Source organism: Mus pahari, chromosome 1, assembly GCF_900095145.1.
Source record: "Mus pahari chromosome 1, PAHARI_EIJ_v1.1, whole genome shotgun sequence".
Lineage (NCBI taxonomy): Eukaryota > Metazoa > Chordata > Mammalia > Rodentia > Muridae > Mus > Mus pahari.
The window spans coordinates 46,868,004-46,887,226 of NC_034590.1; the positions used below are offsets into that span (position 1 = coordinate 46,868,004).

Here is a 19,223-nt window from a genome sequence, read left to right on the forward strand (position 1 = left end):
AGGAGAAGAAGAAGGAGGATTCTGAGTTTTGCCATTTTCTTTCTCTGAATCAGTTACCCAAATTTCTGGAGCCAAGACTCCCATGATTCCTTCTTGCAAAAGCAACTAAGTGGATGATACAAGCTGTACAATTACAAGCTTCAGGCTCCCTCCTAAAGTTACCCTTCCCATTTGTTAGAGGACACCTGCCTCAAGCATATTGAGACATGCCATCAAATGTCTTTTCTCTGTACATCAAACATCTCGTCCTGATGAAATCATGCTTAAGGTAAGTAATTGCTCTTGTATTCTGATTCTGCTGAATCATGTCTGGGATAGTTTTCCTCCAAACAAATGCCCACTTTGATTAAACCGCTACTTCTAAATTAGAGCATAAACGTCACAGGTTTCATACAGGCATAAGAATAAAGAAGGTTCCTATCCATTTGGGGTAAAATATTTAGCCACAAGCACTACCGTCAGCCAGCAGTGACCAGAAAGAAACCATATAGTCCCTCAACATGGCTTTTCATTTTGGTCTCGTCTGCTCCCCACCATTTAGTACATGCCTGTAATCCCAGCAGTTAACACAGAAGTAGGAGGGCTGCCGCAAGTTCACAACCAAGGCCACAACATGAAATCCTGTCTTAAAAAAAACAAAGCCAGAAAAGAAACCATGCATTCAGGTGTGCGTGCGTGTGCGTGTGTGTGTGTGCGCGCGCGCGTGTGCGTGTGTGCGCGCGCGTGTGCGTGTGTGCACGCGTGCACGCATGTGCTTTTGTGTGTGTTTGTGTGTGTGTGTGCATGTGCGCGTGTGTGTGCATGTGCGTACGTGTGCATGCGTGTGTGTGTGTGTGTGCGCGCGTGTGCGTGTGTGTGTGTGTGTGTGTGTGTGTGTGTGTGTGTGTGTGTGTGTGTGTTTAGGTAAGGTTTATACACTAATGCAGGTGGTGATGATTACTGTGACCCTTCTCTCCTCTTACAGCATCCATCTCCACCCTTCCCACCCCACTTCACCCACTGTGTGACGTGGGTCAGACTGTTCTCGCTTCCATGGGTGAAGAAAGACGTTCTCTCTAACCCAGCCAGGACCTGCAGCTTCCAAGTAAATGGTGCCTGGTTGAGGTGAGAACATGTCTTAGGCTGATCCAACCAGAGGAAGTCATGGCCCCGCTGCTTGCTGTCTGAGTTGAAGACATGCGGCCTTTGTACCTGTGCCCTGTAAACAGATGGGGTCGCAGGCCTATGGCTTCCAGTGGGAAAGCTAGCGCCATTACTACGATCGCCTAGAAAATATTCTCAGGATGGTTTGCACCCCGGGAATCACTGTGCTTCGGGCTGGCAGGGAGTTTAAGGTGAATTCTTTTCACCTCTTTTTCCTGTTTTGGAAGTGATAGAAGTACGGCTGTAAAGATGGGGTGGCAGGTCCCCATACTGCACAACTCGCACTTTCCTCAGATTTATTCAGAATAAATATTCATCTATTTTTACCCAGATTTGTCCTCACCAAAAATGTTCTTCCGTAAGTTCATGTAAATGTGGAAATAGTTTTATTGTGCTCACACTTTTGAACCAGTTAACAGACGAAGACGTCTGATAGGAAGAATGGTGGCACCCAGCCTGTGGATCCTGCTCCCCTAACTGGGCCACCTGGTCTGGCCTCAGTGGGAGAGGATGTGCCTAGTCCTGCAGTGACTTGATACGTCAGGATGGGTTGGAACCCAGGGTCAGCATCCCCCTTCTCAGAGGAGATGGGGAGGGGAGGGGGGAGTTGTGTGAGGGAGGATGGGAGGAGAGGGAGACTGGGATCAGGGTGTAAAGTGAGTAAATAAATTAATTAATGGAAATATTTTTTTAAAGAATAAATGTTTGTTGCCTGGAGGAAAAAGATAAATAAGCAAACAAATAAATAAAATTTTGTTTCTCAGAACCATGTACCCAAGTAGGTACAAAATGTGCATCTGGTGAAGGATAGAGTGGCCTCCTATTAGGTATATATAATTTGATATCTAAAGTCATTTTAAAAACTGCCTACTGACAGAATTGCCAGGACACTCTTTTCTTCCCTAGATCTATTCATAACTTTCTATGTTTCTAATGATATAAAATCTAGTTGGTTCTCAAATATTAAAAATGACAACTACCTGGTGGTCCCAAACCTATTTTCTAGATTCCCAGCTGGCTTGTGTTTCCCAGCATTCATTGCAGTAGCATTTGTTCTGCTACAGAGATGTGGACAAATGAATGTGAGTGGAAATCATAAGCTCCATTTCCTGCCCATTAAAAACCTGCATAGGGTCAGGCATGGTTGTGCACATCTTTAATCCCAGCACTCGGGAGGCAGAGGCAGGCGGATTTCTGAGTTCGAGGCCAGCCTGGGCTACAAAGAGAGTTCCCAGGATAGCCAGCACTACAGAGAAACCCTGTCTCGATTAAAAGCCTGCACAGAACTGCCCGTGCTCTTTCTCAAGTGAAAGACAACGAAAAGCCAGTTTTCACATCCCTGTGACAGAATACCTAACAGAAACAAGGGAGAGCAGTTTTATTGTGACACACAGTTCAGAACCCATAGTGTGTGGCAGAGAAGGCATAGTAGGGGCAGTCCACAGCTGTGGCAGCAGCAATATGAGATGATTGGTCACATAGACAGCTGGGAAGCATGGGCCCCAAACCAGAGCTAGGGCCATAATCCCCTGGCCTACTCCATGGACCTCTATCTACCATGTTATTCCAGGAAATGGAATCAACCTACATGTCCATCAATATGTGAATGGATAAAGACGGTATGTAACATATATACAATAGCAGTTATATATTCATAAAGAAAAAAAAGGTGACATTTATAGGGAAAAGGAAGGGGGGACTATAAATCATTGTATTAAGTGAAACAAGCCAGAAGGAGAAACAATTCATGTTTTCTCTTACAGGGTATGAATATATATCCTGAAAACATATACATACAAGTAACAGTATATGAACTGAAAAGATTGTATTTATATACTTAGAAATGCACAAATACATGCGCAAACACATATGTGACAACAATTAAAGAAACAAAGGCCATGAATTTGAGAGACAGTGTGTATATTATATTATATTATATTATGAAAAATTAAAATATAATAGAAAAGGAAAGAATGGTGACTAGGGAAAAGAAAAACAGTATGTATGTGCATGTGTGCTTATATATGTGTGTGTTTGTATGTGTTTGTGTGTGTGTGCAGATCATGAGAAAGGAAGAAGAACTCTTAAAGATGGTGGGGAGCTAGCTATAAAGAGCAGTGAACTACAGGTGGTAAGAAATTGGGATGGTTGCACTAACTATGGGGAGGGAACAAGCCAATCAGAGGAAGAGGGCCAAGGGGAGGGCAATCAATAAGAACCAAGTGTAATAACACTTAAGACTGAAGATGTCTCAATGAAATCCATTGTTTAGTATGCTAATTTGAAATGTAAAAATAGAAAGAAAATGTAAAGTGCACAAGAAGTGGACTATAACTGGAAGAACACCAGGTTTCCATCCCTGCCCCATCTCTGGTGCATCCCCTAGGGTAAACCAGCCACATTTCACGATTTATGTTCTATTTGCCATCTATAAAACAGGTCTCCCATAGCCCCACTCACTGAATTGAAGAGGGCCAGAGGAAATGAAGGCTTTGTGAGTAAAGAACTGAGCCTTGCAGGTTGTCCTTCACAAGTACTTACATGAGAACACACACCGAGACACAGGTAAAAGAAAATGTAAAGAAGAGGGAGGGGAAGGAGCAGGTGGGGGAGGAGAAAGTAGTTTTAAAAGGAGATGGGAAGAGATGACATTATTTCTAAATTATGTCTAATTTGTCTGTAAAATTCTAAATTCTTTTTTTTAAGTCACTTACAGAAACTGTGTACAAGATAGGAAATAAGGTTGAGAGCGGGTATTTATTTGATGTGGTTGCCATAGAAACAGAGAACCTGGAACTGTCTTAAGTCTGTGGCTCACCATAGTGTGGAATGATGCTCCAGGCCATGGCAGATGCATAGATGCCCCCAGTCATCCAGAAGATGCCCAGCCAGCTAAGATGCTCACCGCGTTTCTCTCGTGATAAGAACTCAGAAAAGTAGGCAAAAACAATTGGCAGGGATCCCCCAATCCTGAAGAAAGAAAACAACAGAAAGAGATCATCAAGTAATAAACTGACAAATGTCATAGTAGAAACCAAAATGCCTTCTACTCTACATTTAAGCTCTGTGATGAAAACCTATTAATTAAATAGACCAGAATTGGAAAGCAATGTTGGGTTGTTTTGGTTTTTAAAAAGTTATTGTGTTTATTTATTTGTTTGTTTGTTTGTTTTCATGTGTGCATAAGACATGGTACAGTCCATAGGCATTAGATGACAGCTTGTGGGAGTTAGTTGTCCACTTCCATGCTGTACATTCTGGGACTGAACTCAGGCCATCAAGCTTGGTAGAAAACACTTTTACCCACTGAGCCATCTTGTCTGCCCTTAACTTTAATATAGTATCTTTAAAGTCAAACAACAACATTCAATCCAAATGCTTCGTGAGGTATCAGATGGAGCTAGAGGGCCAGAGGTGAGAGACTCATGGTGGGGAGAGCCAGTACATACCCTATGCCTGAGATGAGTCTGCAGAAGAGGAAGGCTCCATATCCCTGCACGAAGGAGGAGAGGGAGGCGAAGGAGGCATTGATGGCCAACGACATGCTGAGGACCTTCTTCCTACCCAGCTTATCAGCCAGGCCGCCCAGGATGAAGGCTCCTGCCATCATTCCTAGGTAGACTATCAGCCCTAGGAAGAAGAAAAGACAGGGGTAAAGGGAGAAGAGAAGACATTAGAGAGCATTAATTACCTTCTCCTCCACCCTCCGGTTTTGTAAAGAAATAACTCAAGATCTATGAGCACTGATTGGTCTCCAATGATAACTTTCCATATCCTAAAAATCCCATGTCAACCATATTAAAATGGGGGCTGGAACAAGACCACATTTTAGCAAATCAGAGACTATCCAAACATGATTTTCTGCATATGCTGTTGCAACCAAATAATAAGCTCAACAGCTTTACAAGCAGACACATCAACACAAATCAACTAAAATTAGAATTATCACCCTATTCTAAAGACTACTGTTTGAGTCTTACAAGCCACACTTGAGTAAATGCTGTAATTTTGCATTTAAACAAACAAAAAAAGCATACTTTAAAAGCCTTCATATGTGATGTGATATTCAAAGAGTGAATCTTTAGGGTACACTGTGTGGGAAATACTGCATAGGATGAAAATAATGTAAATGACAAACAGCAATTGGCAACAGCATTGATTGACTTACACACACACCCGGGAGAAACATTTTTCAAGCCACAGCATTTGGATGTCTTAAGGAAATATAGTTACTAATTTATAACAATGTATAATGACCCCAACTTCACTCCTCTGCACGTGGGTATGGAGTGTTCCCCACACTGTCCTTCCCTTGTTGTACTTTATGGGCATCTTAAAGACAAATCCACCATGGGACTGGAGAGAAATCTCCATGAATAAGAGCACTGGCTGCTCTTCCAGAGGACCTGGGTTCAATTCCTAGCAGCTCACAACCACATGTAGCTCCAGGTCCAGAGAACCCCACACTCTTTTCTGGCTGTCTCGGGCACCAGGCATATACTTGGTGCACAGACATACATGCCAGCAAAATACCGATAGACATTGAACAACTAAATAAGTGTGTGTGTGTGTGTGTGTGTGTGTGTGTGTGTGTGTGTGTGTGTGTTCAAAGAACCAATCACCATAATTTGTTGTTTTATTTCTAGGTAATGATTCTGTTTTACTGCTTTTTAATTTCTGTGCCAGTACAATTCTGTCTTGATCTTTAAGTCTTCTGACCTTCATTCGTACACAGTACGGCATGCTTATGCCTGAGTACACATACCTGCAGTCATAATGTCTGAATGCACACACATCTACACATCTATATATCCACACACATCATACACACACAAGACATGTGACAGGATAGGAAATACGTAACCTGGAAGTCACTTTTGTCCCTCAGCATTTTAATTAGACATCAGTGACAGGTGCAGATCTAGGAAGGCGAAAAAGAAAGTCTGATATGGAGTTAGGAGTACTGGCGTGTAGTCGAGAGTAAGTGGAGCATTACTAAGGCAGGGGTACCTGATAAGGGATGAGGCTAAAGTATAAGAAAATCCATAAATAGCTGTGTATATGTATGTGATAGAGGGGGAGCCTGAGTTCCTATATCTCTAATATGCTCTCAGGTGACTGGCCCTGCTGGGCCCTGAAACAAGACTTTGAATAGCAAAAGGATTGACTTCCTTTTAGCACAACGAGGACACTAACCTCAGAACCCAGAGATCTCATTCACCTAATATATGGTTTTAGTCAAAAGCTGTTGCCTTGTGGGGGTCTTAGCTACCTCATTCATTAAATGGTTGATGAATTCCAAGCCACCTTCCTACACTTTTTTTTTTTTAAGAACTACAAATCACGAAAGATGAGGTTCTATAGACTTCTCACCTAGAAAGAAGCTCATCAGGTTAAAAACAAGCCTTGCAAGATGGTTTAGCAGGAAAAGGGTGCTTGCTGCCAAGCCGGACAACCTAAATTCAAGGAAAGAACTGAATTCCCAAAGTTGGCCTCTGACTTCCACATCTGTACCATGGCACACCACACAGAGATAGATAGATAGATAGATAGATAGATAGATAGATAGATAGATAGATAGATAGATAGATAGATAGACAGACAGACAGACAGACAGACAGACAGACAGACAGACAGACAGATAGATAGATAGATAGATAGATAGATAGATAGATAGATAGATAGATAGACCAAAGCCTAAATACAGATGTCTAATTAAAATGCTGAGGGACAAAAGTGACTTCCAGGTTACATATTTCCTATCCTGGCAGAAAAACCACCAGGCATTAAGCTATTGTCTCCCCATTCAAAGCTCTTCTTGATGCTGCTTCTAAGGTCTTCCCACAGGAGATGATAGGGAGAGGCTTGAGGAGCAGAAATGACAGTCCTCTTCATTCCATCCTGTTAATGATGGTTTCATCCCCACCACACTGACAGCAGCAATGCCTTCTTATGGTGGCAGCTGAATCCAATTAGATGAAGCTCATTGTGCCCCCATCCTCTTCTCTCACACCATGATGAGCCAGCCAGAGAGACTCCACATCTTAGATGCAGCTCCAGGGTATCCCTTCTCTCATCGGCTTAGTTGTAATAATTTCAGGACCTTCTCTCCACAGCTAGCTACACTCCACTTTCACCACGTAAAGCAAGAGCATTTCACTCACCCAATCAGTAATCTCTTACATCAAAGTCCCTCATTTCAGATAACTGGTATTGAGTTGGTGTCCTTGCTATTCCTTGACTGATCCGGACTTACCAGGATCCAAAAAAATTTAGAAATTAGATATTGAATCCCACCCTCAACTTTATCAGATAAAGTAGTTTAGCCCCAAGAAGCTCTCAGCTTTCACAGAACCTTGGCACTGGCTAAGGATCTGTGATCACTGCACCCTTGGTTTCCTGGCTCCAGGTCAGGGGCTTTCTCCAGCAAACCTCCCTGTCCAAGCTAATGGTGGCATCGGGAAGAGCAAAAAGAGCGCCACACATGCTGCCTTTTAGAATGGGGGAGGAGGGATAGGAGAAAAATGATCCTATCCACAAGGGAAGAGAAATGTGAAATTAACGGTCCCTCTGAAATGACTGCACACTACTAAACTCATTTAAAACCCATCTTTAGCTGAAGAAATGACGATAATAAATTTGGAAAATTAGAGTGCGGTGGAGTTATCAAAAAAATTACTTTAGCCTGAAGCAGATGAGAGACCACTTAGAAAGCTGGAAACTATCATCCTTCAGTCCCATTCAGCAGGCTGCTGGAAGATTAGGAAAGTGTCCCCCTCCCCACCTGAGTACCCTGAGATGTTTTTAAAGAAATGAAAAACTATGGTTGCTATTTAAAGAGTAGAGATAATAAGGTCAAGTAGTAGTGGGCATGGCCAGGAGGGCCCTTCCTTTTCACTGTTGACAATGTAATAAAGTCATGGAATCCACCTATGTGGAAAAGAAAGTGGTCTGCAATGATATCCATGGTGGGAAGTCAGAGGCATCTTCTCCCTGTGCAATGACCAGCAACATGGCCACCGTTAGCCCAGACCGTGCTACTTCTTTATAAATGTTGGCCAGTGGTCTTCTTGCAGAGCTGTTACGATAACATGGGGGATTGTATGGAGAGGAGTAGAGGCTCAGCCTAGATTTACAACCACCAGAAATTCCTATTGCTGTCATATTAATGGTGTATATGGGTGTGGAGCAGTGTCTTAGAAAACCAGGGCTCAGGGAAATGAAGGTGTAATGGTGGCATTTTAAAACCAAGCCAGGGATAGCATTTGAAATGTAAATAAAGAAAAGGAAAAAAACAAAAAAACAAACAAAACAAAAAAAACAAAAAAGCCAACCATCTATGAGAGGAATCACAGAGGAGACTGGAGAGTTACAGAGGGTACTTATTTATAGAAGCTCGCCCTTTAAGCAGACTTCCCTTCCTTCAGACCTGGAGGAGTCATGTTCCAATATAAAGCTTATTTTGACTAAAATACTTTCCAGTTTTTTCTAACAGAGCTTGAATGAAAAACCTTTCCCCAAAACCAACTCTTCAACTTTTAAAGATTTCATTGTAAATGTTATTCCATTAAGGAGCTATTCCCAATGTTCTAAACTCTGCCTCATCAAATTTTTCTGCTAAGGTCAGAAAGTACATGTTTCACTTGCAGGTAGTTGCTTCATAGACCTCCCAGGGTCTTTGCCAAGTAGCTCTTTCACTGACTCCTCCTCCTGCTCCTCCTTCTCCTCCTTCTCTTCCTCCTTTGCCCCCTTTAAGTTTGTACTTTATGTGAAAACACACTTAGATAAAAGGGATATGTTCTAGTGTTCTACAGCACAGGAGGGTGGCTATACTTTGTGAGATTTTATTTTATTTTATTTTATTTTAAAGACTGAAAAGAGCTGGATATGGTAGTACCATCACCTGGGAAGCAGAGGCAGGAAGATCCATGTGAGTTCAAGGTCAGTCTAGTCTACAAGGCAAGTTCCAAGCCATCCAGGTCTACACAATGAGACCTGTTTTAGAGAGAGAGTGTGGGTTATTATCTGAATTTGATAATTCTATACCACATGCATGTATCAAGTTATCACACCATAACCTATAAACGTGTACAGTTATTGTACATCAATTTAATTTTATGTCAATATGCAAATCTTTTTAAGCAGTACAAACAGAAATAGGTTGCAGGGCTTTGGGCCATATTTAGGACTCCTGTCCTAAACAATTATGTTCACGCAGCTCATCTTTCTATGACAGGCTCTTCGTCCATTCCGCATGTCTCTATTTGCTATGAGACAACCTTGGATCTGATGCTTGTCAAACTCTTTTCACTGTCCACTTCTGCAAGAGTTCTGTCAATTCTGCTGAAGTTCTCCACTGTTTACCATACACCTAGCACAGAGTGGCCACATTGTAGGTGTCCCATTAATATTTGCTGGGGGCTGGGGCTGTAACTCAATGGGAAAGTGTCATTCGAGGCCCTAGATTCTGTTCCCAGTACTGCCAAAGAAAAGCAAGCCATTAATATTTCTTCAGTAAATAAAGTAATATAAAATAATTCATATTTGCCGTAGGAAAACATGAACGGTTCCCTCAAATTGTATAAACGATAAAGGAAAAACCTATCCAGCTTAGTGCCACTAGAAGCTGGTTGTTATTATGTCTGTGGATTTAATACTACATGCTGTAGTAACATGGTCAAAATCACTTCACCATTGGAAAATCCAGAGACCATTATTTTTTCTGTTTCATAAATAATAACCCAGAAAAGGTGCATGTGACCTTGTCTGCATTTCTAGTTGTTTGTTCAGAATAGGTCCTAAGAACCAGAATCATGGAGTTTATGGAGGATCAATAAGTCTGTGATTCCCAGCATGGAGGACCAAATTGCTTTCCAGATAGCAGGCATCTACCAAACCCCCCTCACTAGCCAGATTTTTTTTTGTCCCCCACACAGGATACTTCCTCCAAGCAGGGGAGACAATGTGATAAAGAGATGTATAATTAGGTTGTATTTGCTTAGAGTGATGTGACAAAAGGGACCTTATATGGTTGGTCGTGTTATTTAGCAGTTAACCCAGGATGAAGAAGCCATTCCTAGCTTTTGTTTCTTGCCTAAATACATAGAAATTAAATGTACTAATTATAGTGGAAAATTTTCCTCGGCGTATTCTGAGCTCTCTTTCCCTGCAACCACTCCAAACAATTATTTCACTCTATGTACACACTTTGCCGGAGAAAAATATTCAGCACTCCCTGGGTTCAATTGTAGAATACATGCATAGCTTAGGATAGACCTGCAGAGCATACACTAGACTGGATTTGATTTGTAGTAGCATAATCTCACAGAAAAATCAACCCCTGCCATCCAAACTGTCTCCATTCCACCTACCATTCACAACAGATAACTCCTGACAGTGATTTTCTATTATTATTGTTGTGTTTTTATAAAAAAGAAATGTACTCTCTGAAAGGAGGATAATCTCTTGGTCGAGGGTCTGGGGCTTATAGACTTAAATGGTGATAAGTCTGTGAAGGTCTAATTCTAATGCACATGGCAATACCCTAGAAAAATCTTACCTTACCTTCAAATCAAGAAAGAACTTAAAGGCATCTCTGTGTACACTCTATGAAATAAGAAGTGTTAGCTGAGTTTGATGGGTGCTATATTTATATAATATCTGAACCCCCCCCCCAAAACCCTCTGGATGAGTTAAAACTTTATATATGTCACAGGAAAGGGGTCTAGCTTTCCATTTTGTCTAGTGGGAACTATCATGGAATCACTACTCTAGGCTTTTATGACCTTTCACAAGAGCAACAACAGCAAGTAAATGAGCCTTTCCTAGTCTGCTGGAAGGTGGAACTTTCCTAAGTGTCACATATGTTATTTAAAAACAAAAGAGAGAAAGGAAGAGTGATGAGGCTAGTAACTGAAGCCCCCACTAAGCATCAAAAACATAGGCAATATGTTCACTTAGCCATCCCCACGGTGGGGAAAGCAGATAACATGAGAAAACTGAGGTTTAAGAATTTTCTTCTAAACTAAGTGCCTAGTCTCACAAAGACTTGAAGTGACAAGGTAGGGGGAATACCCAGGGACTCCCACCCACTCAGAGGAGAAACAAGGGGATGAGGAAAGGATTGTGGGACAGGGTGACCAGGAGGGGAGTAGTGAGCAGGATGTAAAGTGAATACGTTAAAAAATTAAAATCTAAATCATTTTTCCTCCCTAACAAATGTTATCAAAATGAAGGAAGAGGAGGAAAAGGGAGAAAAGGGGGTATGAGGAGCAGGAAGAAGGGGAGGAGGAGGAGGAGGAGGAGGAGGAGGAGGAGGAAGGGGAGGAGGAGGAGAATGAAGAACTCCTTTCAATATCTGGTGGAAATCCAAGCATATAGTCAGGAGATCCATCAATGCCCCCAAATTATGGAATGGCCTGTGAGAAGACACTACTATTGGAGCAGATGAGGGCTGGGTGAGACCCTTGTCATCCTGCCTGAGAATGAAACCTAGTCACTCACCACAAGCTCTTCAGTTCCAGTTAAGACACAGCTCCATGAATAAGCAAAGCTAAGCCTCATGGAGCATCAAGGCTCTCAGTGTGGTCAACAAGGCCAGAGGTTTGCAGGCAGAGTCTGAGAGAAAGATGCCCCTTGCTTCCTCACCATAGTGTCAGGATAGTCCTTTTAGCCGGAATCAATTGAAGGCTAATGGGATGATGGAGAATTCATCATCCTCAAAGGTGGTTAACCCACCTCCAACCTCAGGGAAACCTCCTGCTGAGCAGTGTTCTGTGAGCAGACGCAGACTCCAGATCCATGGCCATGTCTGTGGTTAGCAGAGGCACACTGCCAGTCATAGTAGGAGCAACTGTAACATTTATGATGCAGAAACCCTGAGTTAGGCTTTAACCAGGGCTTACCCTAGCCCTGGACTTAGGGATCATCTTTAATTTTCTTTTGCATTGAAAATAAGAAGCATATTCCCCAGAGAATATTCCCTGAAGGCACTGCAGGAAAACTGTAACTCCCTTGTTCACACACTACACTAGAAGTACCTTAGAAAGACACATTTTCTCTTTTGGAACTTACTATAAATGCAGAATAAATGTAGGTAAGGCAGGTTAGGGGAGGTGACACTTGAACTATAGATGTATGACTCCTCTAATAGCTCTTCTGGGAACTGTGAATGGACATCTCAGATACGATCATAACCCGGTGGTCCTCTGCAATGCCTCAGCCCTTTGTCTTAAGGTTACGTTGTGATGGCTGCTGTGGTCCTTGCTGAGAGGGCTAAAGCCTGTGTCTAGTGAGACCTAAAAACAGTCTAGGAGTGTCACAACAGGACCAATCTCAGAGTAAAGCTGAGGGACATGTCCTGAGATCTGGGGAAGGAGTCAAAGTCTACATGGCAATTTGCTAAGCCCATGTGACAATTCTATGACAATGACATGGAGACAAACAAGTCAAAATTCCTCTAAATGCTTATATTTATATATTTAGGAATATATGTAATAATGAGTAATGAAGAAACAGTCTATGAGTTTGAAAGAGAACATGGAGGGGTAGATGAGACAGTTTAGAGACAATAAAGAGAAGGAGGAAATGATGTATTTATATTGCAATCTCAAAATAATTTTTAAAGATCAAAATTTAAAGAACGTAAATAACAATTCTGAATGTAGATCTGAGGAAGCAAAGTTAGGTGCTAATGGAATACAAATAAAATCTTTAACAGTATTTTTTTTTAAAAAAAATCTTCTGCCTTGCCGGGCAGTGCTGGTGCATGCCTTTAATCCCAGCACTTGGGAGGCAGAGGCAGGTGGATTTCCAAGTTCAAGGCCAGCCTGGTGTACAGAGTGAGTTCCAGGACAGCCAGGGCTACACAGAGAGACCCTACACAGAGAAACAACAATAACAAAACAAAAAACAAAAAAACAAAAAACAAAAAGAAACAAAAACAAAAACAAAATCCTCTGCCTTCTGATAACTCAAATTCCAGGGGAATTTGAAAGAAGCTCAAAGTGCAAAGGGACACAACAAGAACTCTGCCTGGAAGGAGGGTAGCATCTGAAAGTGGATGACTTAGCATCCTAACATGGAAGGAAGAAGACACGAGGACTAAGTGGTACATCACGTGATCATAAGATGACGAGGCTGGAAACCAGAAGAAATCAAGCTCATGACCTGTGTCACTTCAGTCCTTCCAGAATCTAGACACATTTTTATCCAGTGACTGAACCAAATGTCTTGTCTTCAGAAGTCAGTATTGCCTGTGTTCAGGTAGAGGTGCTTTACATAAGGGAAAGATATACCTTTATCTCTGGGAAGACTTAGACATCTGATGTTGACTCTTGGCCAACATAAGGGTATCTGTGATATAAAAGTTGGAAACTCTCCTAGGAACCTCTAGAACTGTTCACTGATGGGTTTTGGTGGCATAATAGATTATTGTACCTGGATTGACCACACACAACTGGTTAGGCAACTGACTTGACCTGAAAATTCCTTTTGACATTTTCTGCTTTGTTTGCTTCCAAAGTTAAGATGTCTTGCACATATATGAGTAGTTCAAACTGGAGACAGGTCCATGACTAGATGTCTCTTGGGTCTTCAGTGTTTGGTTACACTTTCTTTTCTTCATCCATTGTATCTTTTGACTTAAAGTAGACATCTTCCATGAACTTACTTAGATAAATCATGTGGATCCTTTTAAATATGAAAATGGATTTTATACATCATGACCTTGAGGTTTCAAAGCCAGATGTTTACAGAACAAGATAATTAACGCACTTTTTTTTTTTTGAAGCCAGTCAGGCATTGATAAGGAGTGGGTGGCCAGAGATGTGGAAAACCAAAGTATATGAAGATGGAGGCTGGAGAGTTGTCTTAGTGGCTAAGAGTACCTTCTGCTCTTGCAATGGACACAAATGCAGTTCCTAAGGAAGACCATGTCAGATGGTTTGCAATTACCTGTAACTCCAGCTCCAGGGAATCTGACACCTTCTTCTACTTCTTCTGGCACTTGTATGCACACACACACACACACACACACACACACACACACACACACACATACGGGGAGTGTTCTTATATAAATATGAAAATAAATTGCAGAGAGATTATAGATAGATGGAAAGATATATAAATAGATGATATATGCATATTCACATACATGACAGATACATACATATACATACATATGTGGATGATAGATAATAGATGATAGATAGATAGATAGATAGATAGATAGATAGATAGATAGATAGATAGATAGAAAGACAGGCAGGCAGATAGATGTCTCATCTAAAGGGAGTAGCAACTGTCTAACCTCAAATAACTGAAGAATTATGTATGGCAGATCTTATTATAGTTTCAAAGAGAAAGAGAAATTTGAATTGCTAAATAAAACTCTACTTTTAAAACACTCTACTAGCAAAACAGTTATTTTTATCTATTGTTTGAGAACCCATGTATCTTGTTTGATTTGTGCTTTAATAGTATGTTAATAAAGTGAATATCCACACTCTTAAAGATAAAACATAACTCATGGGTCAAATCTCTTGTTCTTTGAACCTGTAACAAATACTCTAACATGTTATTTACATTGAGTGGTCCCTAGATGTGAATGTCCTATGCATCTAGCACTTGCACACACTGTTATTCTCCAATCTGAAGTTCTTCACATGGTTGTTTCCCTCTTAAACTCCAAGTCAAGGTTCTGAGAGGCCTCTCATGACTAACGATTTGCCCTAGCTTCTCCTTCTAACAAGCTGAGTCATGACAACCAGTAAGGAAACCGTTGCTATAGATTCCAAGTGAGTGATGCTGGCAACATGGGCCAGTGTGGCTGCAGGAGAGGTGGAATGAAGTGACTGGGTCCCAAAGATGCATCGAGAGTAACATCAGTTACTCAGAAAGCAGGGGACTGAGCACTGTGCTTAAAGTCCAGAAGGATGAAAAGAACCTCAGGACAGAATGTGACAAGGAACAGATAATGGGCAGAAACAGAAATGGGTCAGAATGACAGCTGAGAAGTCTATTGACAGAAGTGTGCTGTGTGGAAAGGAACAGAGCTGACAGCAGTTGCTGTGAATTGGTCAGGATGTTGAGCACATAGGTCAATACATGGGACCCATTGGTGATGTAGACAGGAGCCAGCTTCTGAAATGGATTGAGATTGAAACCTGCTCAAATGGGTTCAAGGGAGAATGGGAAGAGAGGATTGAATTCAGTGGGTTTTATCAAAAACAGAAACTAGAAAAGATATTTGTGGGTAAACATTGAGGAAACTCCAGCACACTGGGTGCTAGTAGGCAAAAAAAAATCCATAGGGGAGAAAAAAACTATTGATGAGATAGAAGTGAGAATTTTAAAAGTGATGTCCCAGGGAAATGGGAAGTGATGAGAGCTGATGGGCAAATATCTAGCTTCTGTCCCCAGACTCACATGAGGACAGTGGCAGCACTGAGGTAAGGATGCAGGGAGTCATATGGAACTAGGAGTTTTGGGTGTTCCCCTCTGGTTGCCTCTGTTATTCTTAAGGAAATAAGAAGTGAGTTCGTAAGCCAGAGTGTGGGCATGGGCTCAAGATCCCCTGGAATGGAAGGGTGGAGAAGGAATGCAATTATCATCAGTGGAAAAAAGAAATAAAAGCTAATGGCTGGTGGCGCAAAGAGCTCTCGGATATCCTGAGTCAGGAGTTTAGTGGGACCAGCACCCAACCAATCATGATTTCCACCAGCCACATTCAGCTGTAGGATGCAAAGATAGATTGATGGTGAAGCCAATGTAACCAGCACTGGGGAATACAAGAGAGGAAGACACGCAAGGAACTTGATGCTGTGTGCAGTGATTCTCATTGCTGGCTATGTGATGGTTTGCATATCCTAAAGCCAGGGAGTGGCACTATCAGGTGATGCGGCCTTCTTGGAGTGTGTCACTGTGGACATGGGTTTAAGACCTTCACCCTATATGCCTAGAAGTCAGTCTTCCACTAGCAGTCTTCAGCTCTGCCTGCACCATGCCTGCCTGGATACTGCCATGCTCCTGTCCTGATGATAAAGGACTGAACCTCTGAACCTGTAAGCCAGTCCCAATTAACTGTTGTCCTTATAAGAGTTGCCTTGGTCACAGTGTCTGTTCACAGCAGTTAAATCCTAACTAAGACAGAAATTGGTCCCAGGAGTGAGGTATTCCTGTGACAACCTGACCGTTTTGGGGAGGGCTGTGGAAGAACTTTGGAACTTTAGGCTAGAAGATCCATTGGGTGTTAAGAACTCTGGGATGTTCTGGAGGAGCTTGGAAGATAATGTTAAGAACAGTACAAAAGGTGGAGGCCTGGCTTGTGAAATTTCAGAGGGAAGATTAAAGACTCATTAGGCCATTGCTGTTTTGATTTTGAAGATTCTGTGGTTTTGGTTAGCTCGGACTGAAGAATCAGCTGTGATTAACAAGATACCAGAACTACTAAAGCAAAACCTTTGCGTTACTGGGACTATTAGCTGGAGCTAAGAGATTAGTGGTGATTAAGAAGAGACCAGCATCATTGGGGTGAAATCTTCCTGGAAGTGTTTTCTGGGAGCACAAAGACACTGTGTTCCGAGCTAGCCAAGGTTACATCTCATGCTGCAGCTGGACTTGGTAATGGGTAAGAGTCACCCAGGTGGTACTGGTTTTGAAGGCATGAAGAGGTCATAAAGAACAGATGAAGTTCAGCACTGTGAGAGGCCATGGAAGACCATTGGTGACTGTGCAGCCCCAGTTGCAGTTGACAGCCTAGGACTGAAGGGGTCATGCAAAGGATTTGAGGCTTGAGATCATGAAGAGAGCCTATAAGAGACTATTGGTGAAGCCTAGTTGCAATGGAAGACAGCAATGTATTGGAGATGCCAGTGCCATGACATGATCACCAAGAACAGCAACAGCAGTGGAGTACAAGCAGCTGGAGCCTCGAAGACAAGGTATGTGCTACAAAGGGCAGAGCTGGAGAAGTGACCCAAGCCCATGGAGGAGCCCAGAAAATGGTGAGTGGATCCCAGACATTGGACAGTTAGAGTTTGATTTTGATTTTGATTGTGTCTGTGCCCTGATATTTTTCCCTCTTGAAGGAAGAAAGTATTTTAGTGGATCCCACAGTTTAGAGAATTTGAGTTATAAAAAAACTTTTTCAAAAGAGATTGAATATTTTAAAGGAATTTAATATGTAAGAATTTTTAAAGACTGTGGGACTTTTCAAGCTATTTAGATCTTGTGTATGAATAAGAAAGTAAGGGTTGAGGCATAATAGTGATGTGTTTGTGTGTCAAGATGACAAGGGGTCAATTTACTGGCTGGTTTTGTGTGTCAACTTGACACAAGCTGGAGTTCTCACAGAGAAAAGAGCCTCCCTTGAGGAAAGGCCTCCATGAGATCCAGCTGTAAGGCATTTTCTCAATTAGTGATCAAGGATGGGAGGACCCATTGTGGATGGTGCCATCCTTGGGCTGGTAGTCCTGGGTTCTATAAGAAAGCAAGCTGAGCAAGCCAGGGGAAGCAAGCCAGTAAGTAACATCCCTCCATGGCCTCTGCATCAGCTCCTGCCTCTGTCCTGCTTGACATCCAGTCAGTCCTGACTTCCTTTGGTGATAAACATCAATGTGGAAATGTAAGCTGAATAAATCCTTTCGTTCCCAACTTGTTTCTTGGTCATGATGTTTGTGCAGGAATAGAAACTCTGTCTATGACAGGCCATGAAAGAGAAGTTCAATGATGAATGTTGTGAGTGCAATAGACAGTAAGAGACATGTAATCAGATGTTTGTTGAAGAGGACTCAAAGAGAGAGGCCAGGACACTAGAAAGTAAGCATTGACACCACTAAGAATTATAATGGCATTGGAATATGACAGTAATCCTGGAGCTAAACTCCTAAGTAACCAAAACACCATGATGCAGAGGTCACTGGATTTCTGTAATGAGAATGGTGACAACAGATTAAAATCTAGCATCTTTAGTCAGGAGAGAGGGAGAGTGATTTGAGCAGGTTCGTGGGGGATGGGGGGATGACAAGAGTGCTGGCCTGCAGGGAGGGAGAGAAAAAACAGTTTACATTGAGTCTTGACAGCTAAGTAACACTCTGAGGGGAGAACAGGTTTTGATTAGAGAAAGAAGGCAAATGGCTTTCAGAGAAGACTTAAAAGGGAAAGGAGGCACATCATTATATGTGGGTGCGAGTATAGGTAGGTGATAAGGGGTACCCTAGGAGACATGAGACTCCCAGAATGACTGATACATACCAAACAAAATGCATAAAAAAACGATCTTGGTTTTGGTAGCAAGACTGACAGTGTTGTGGAGAAAGAAATGCTGAGCAGTCTACCAAGATTGTGTTAAGTTCTTGAGGCTGAGAATGAAAGTGCTTATCTAGCATCCTTGAGGTCCAGGGTGCAATGTTCAGCACTGCATTACCCAGCCGTGCACAGTGTATGCCTGAAGTCCCACTGCAAGGAACTAGCAACGGGAGGCAAGGAGTCAAAGGTCATCCTCTCTACAGTGTGAGTTTGAGGACAGAGAAATGAAGGCTGAGGGACAGTCATCTTTGATTTTTATATTTCTTCATGAAAATATTTGCCCATTGGGGAGAAAGACTTATATGCCCCATTAATTACAGCCCAATGAATAAATGTTTACTTCTTCTTACAAAATAAATAAATAGAAAATATAGGTATAAAATTGTATTTGATGGATCCTTACATACCAGAGACTTTGCTGAGCCTTTCTATCTCTTTTAAAACTTTATTTTTATTTTATGTTTATGAATCCTTTGCCTACACGTATACATGTATACACATGCATGTCTGGAGCCTGTGGAGTTCAGAGTGAGTGTCAAAGACGCTGGAATTAGAGTTAGAAATGGTTATGAGCTACCATGTGTGTACTGGGAACCAAGTCTGTGTTCTCTGCAGGAAGAGTAAGTGCTTTTAACCACTGAGCCATCTCTCCAAACTCCCCTTGAACTATCTTATTTAATCCTCATCAATGTTTTATAAAGCAAATGCTAGTGTTATCTTAATTTTATTTATTAAGTGACTAACCTAAGATGGCAGAGATAGTGCTATAG

The 19,223-nt window shown here is 41.9% G+C and overlaps 1 protein-coding gene across 8 annotated transcripts in view; it reads right to left on the reverse strand.

Moving 5' to 3' along the window:
* The window catches only part of Sv2b (synaptic vesicle glycoprotein 2B), a 174,085-nt gene that overhangs the window by 36,313 nt on the left and 118,549 nt on the right, over positions 1-19,223 (reverse strand). For all 8 annotated transcript variants that reach the window (XM_021196594.1, XM_029540333.1, XM_021196584.2 and 5 more), the window contains 2 exons: positions 4,593-4,773; positions 3,962-4,113 (listed from right to left, as the gene is read on the reverse strand). In XM_021196594.1, the coding sequence (XP_021052253.1) occupies positions 3,962-4,113; positions 4,593-4,773 (333 nt within the window). The remainder of the gene's footprint in view (positions 1-3,961; positions 4,114-4,592; positions 4,774-19,223) is intronic.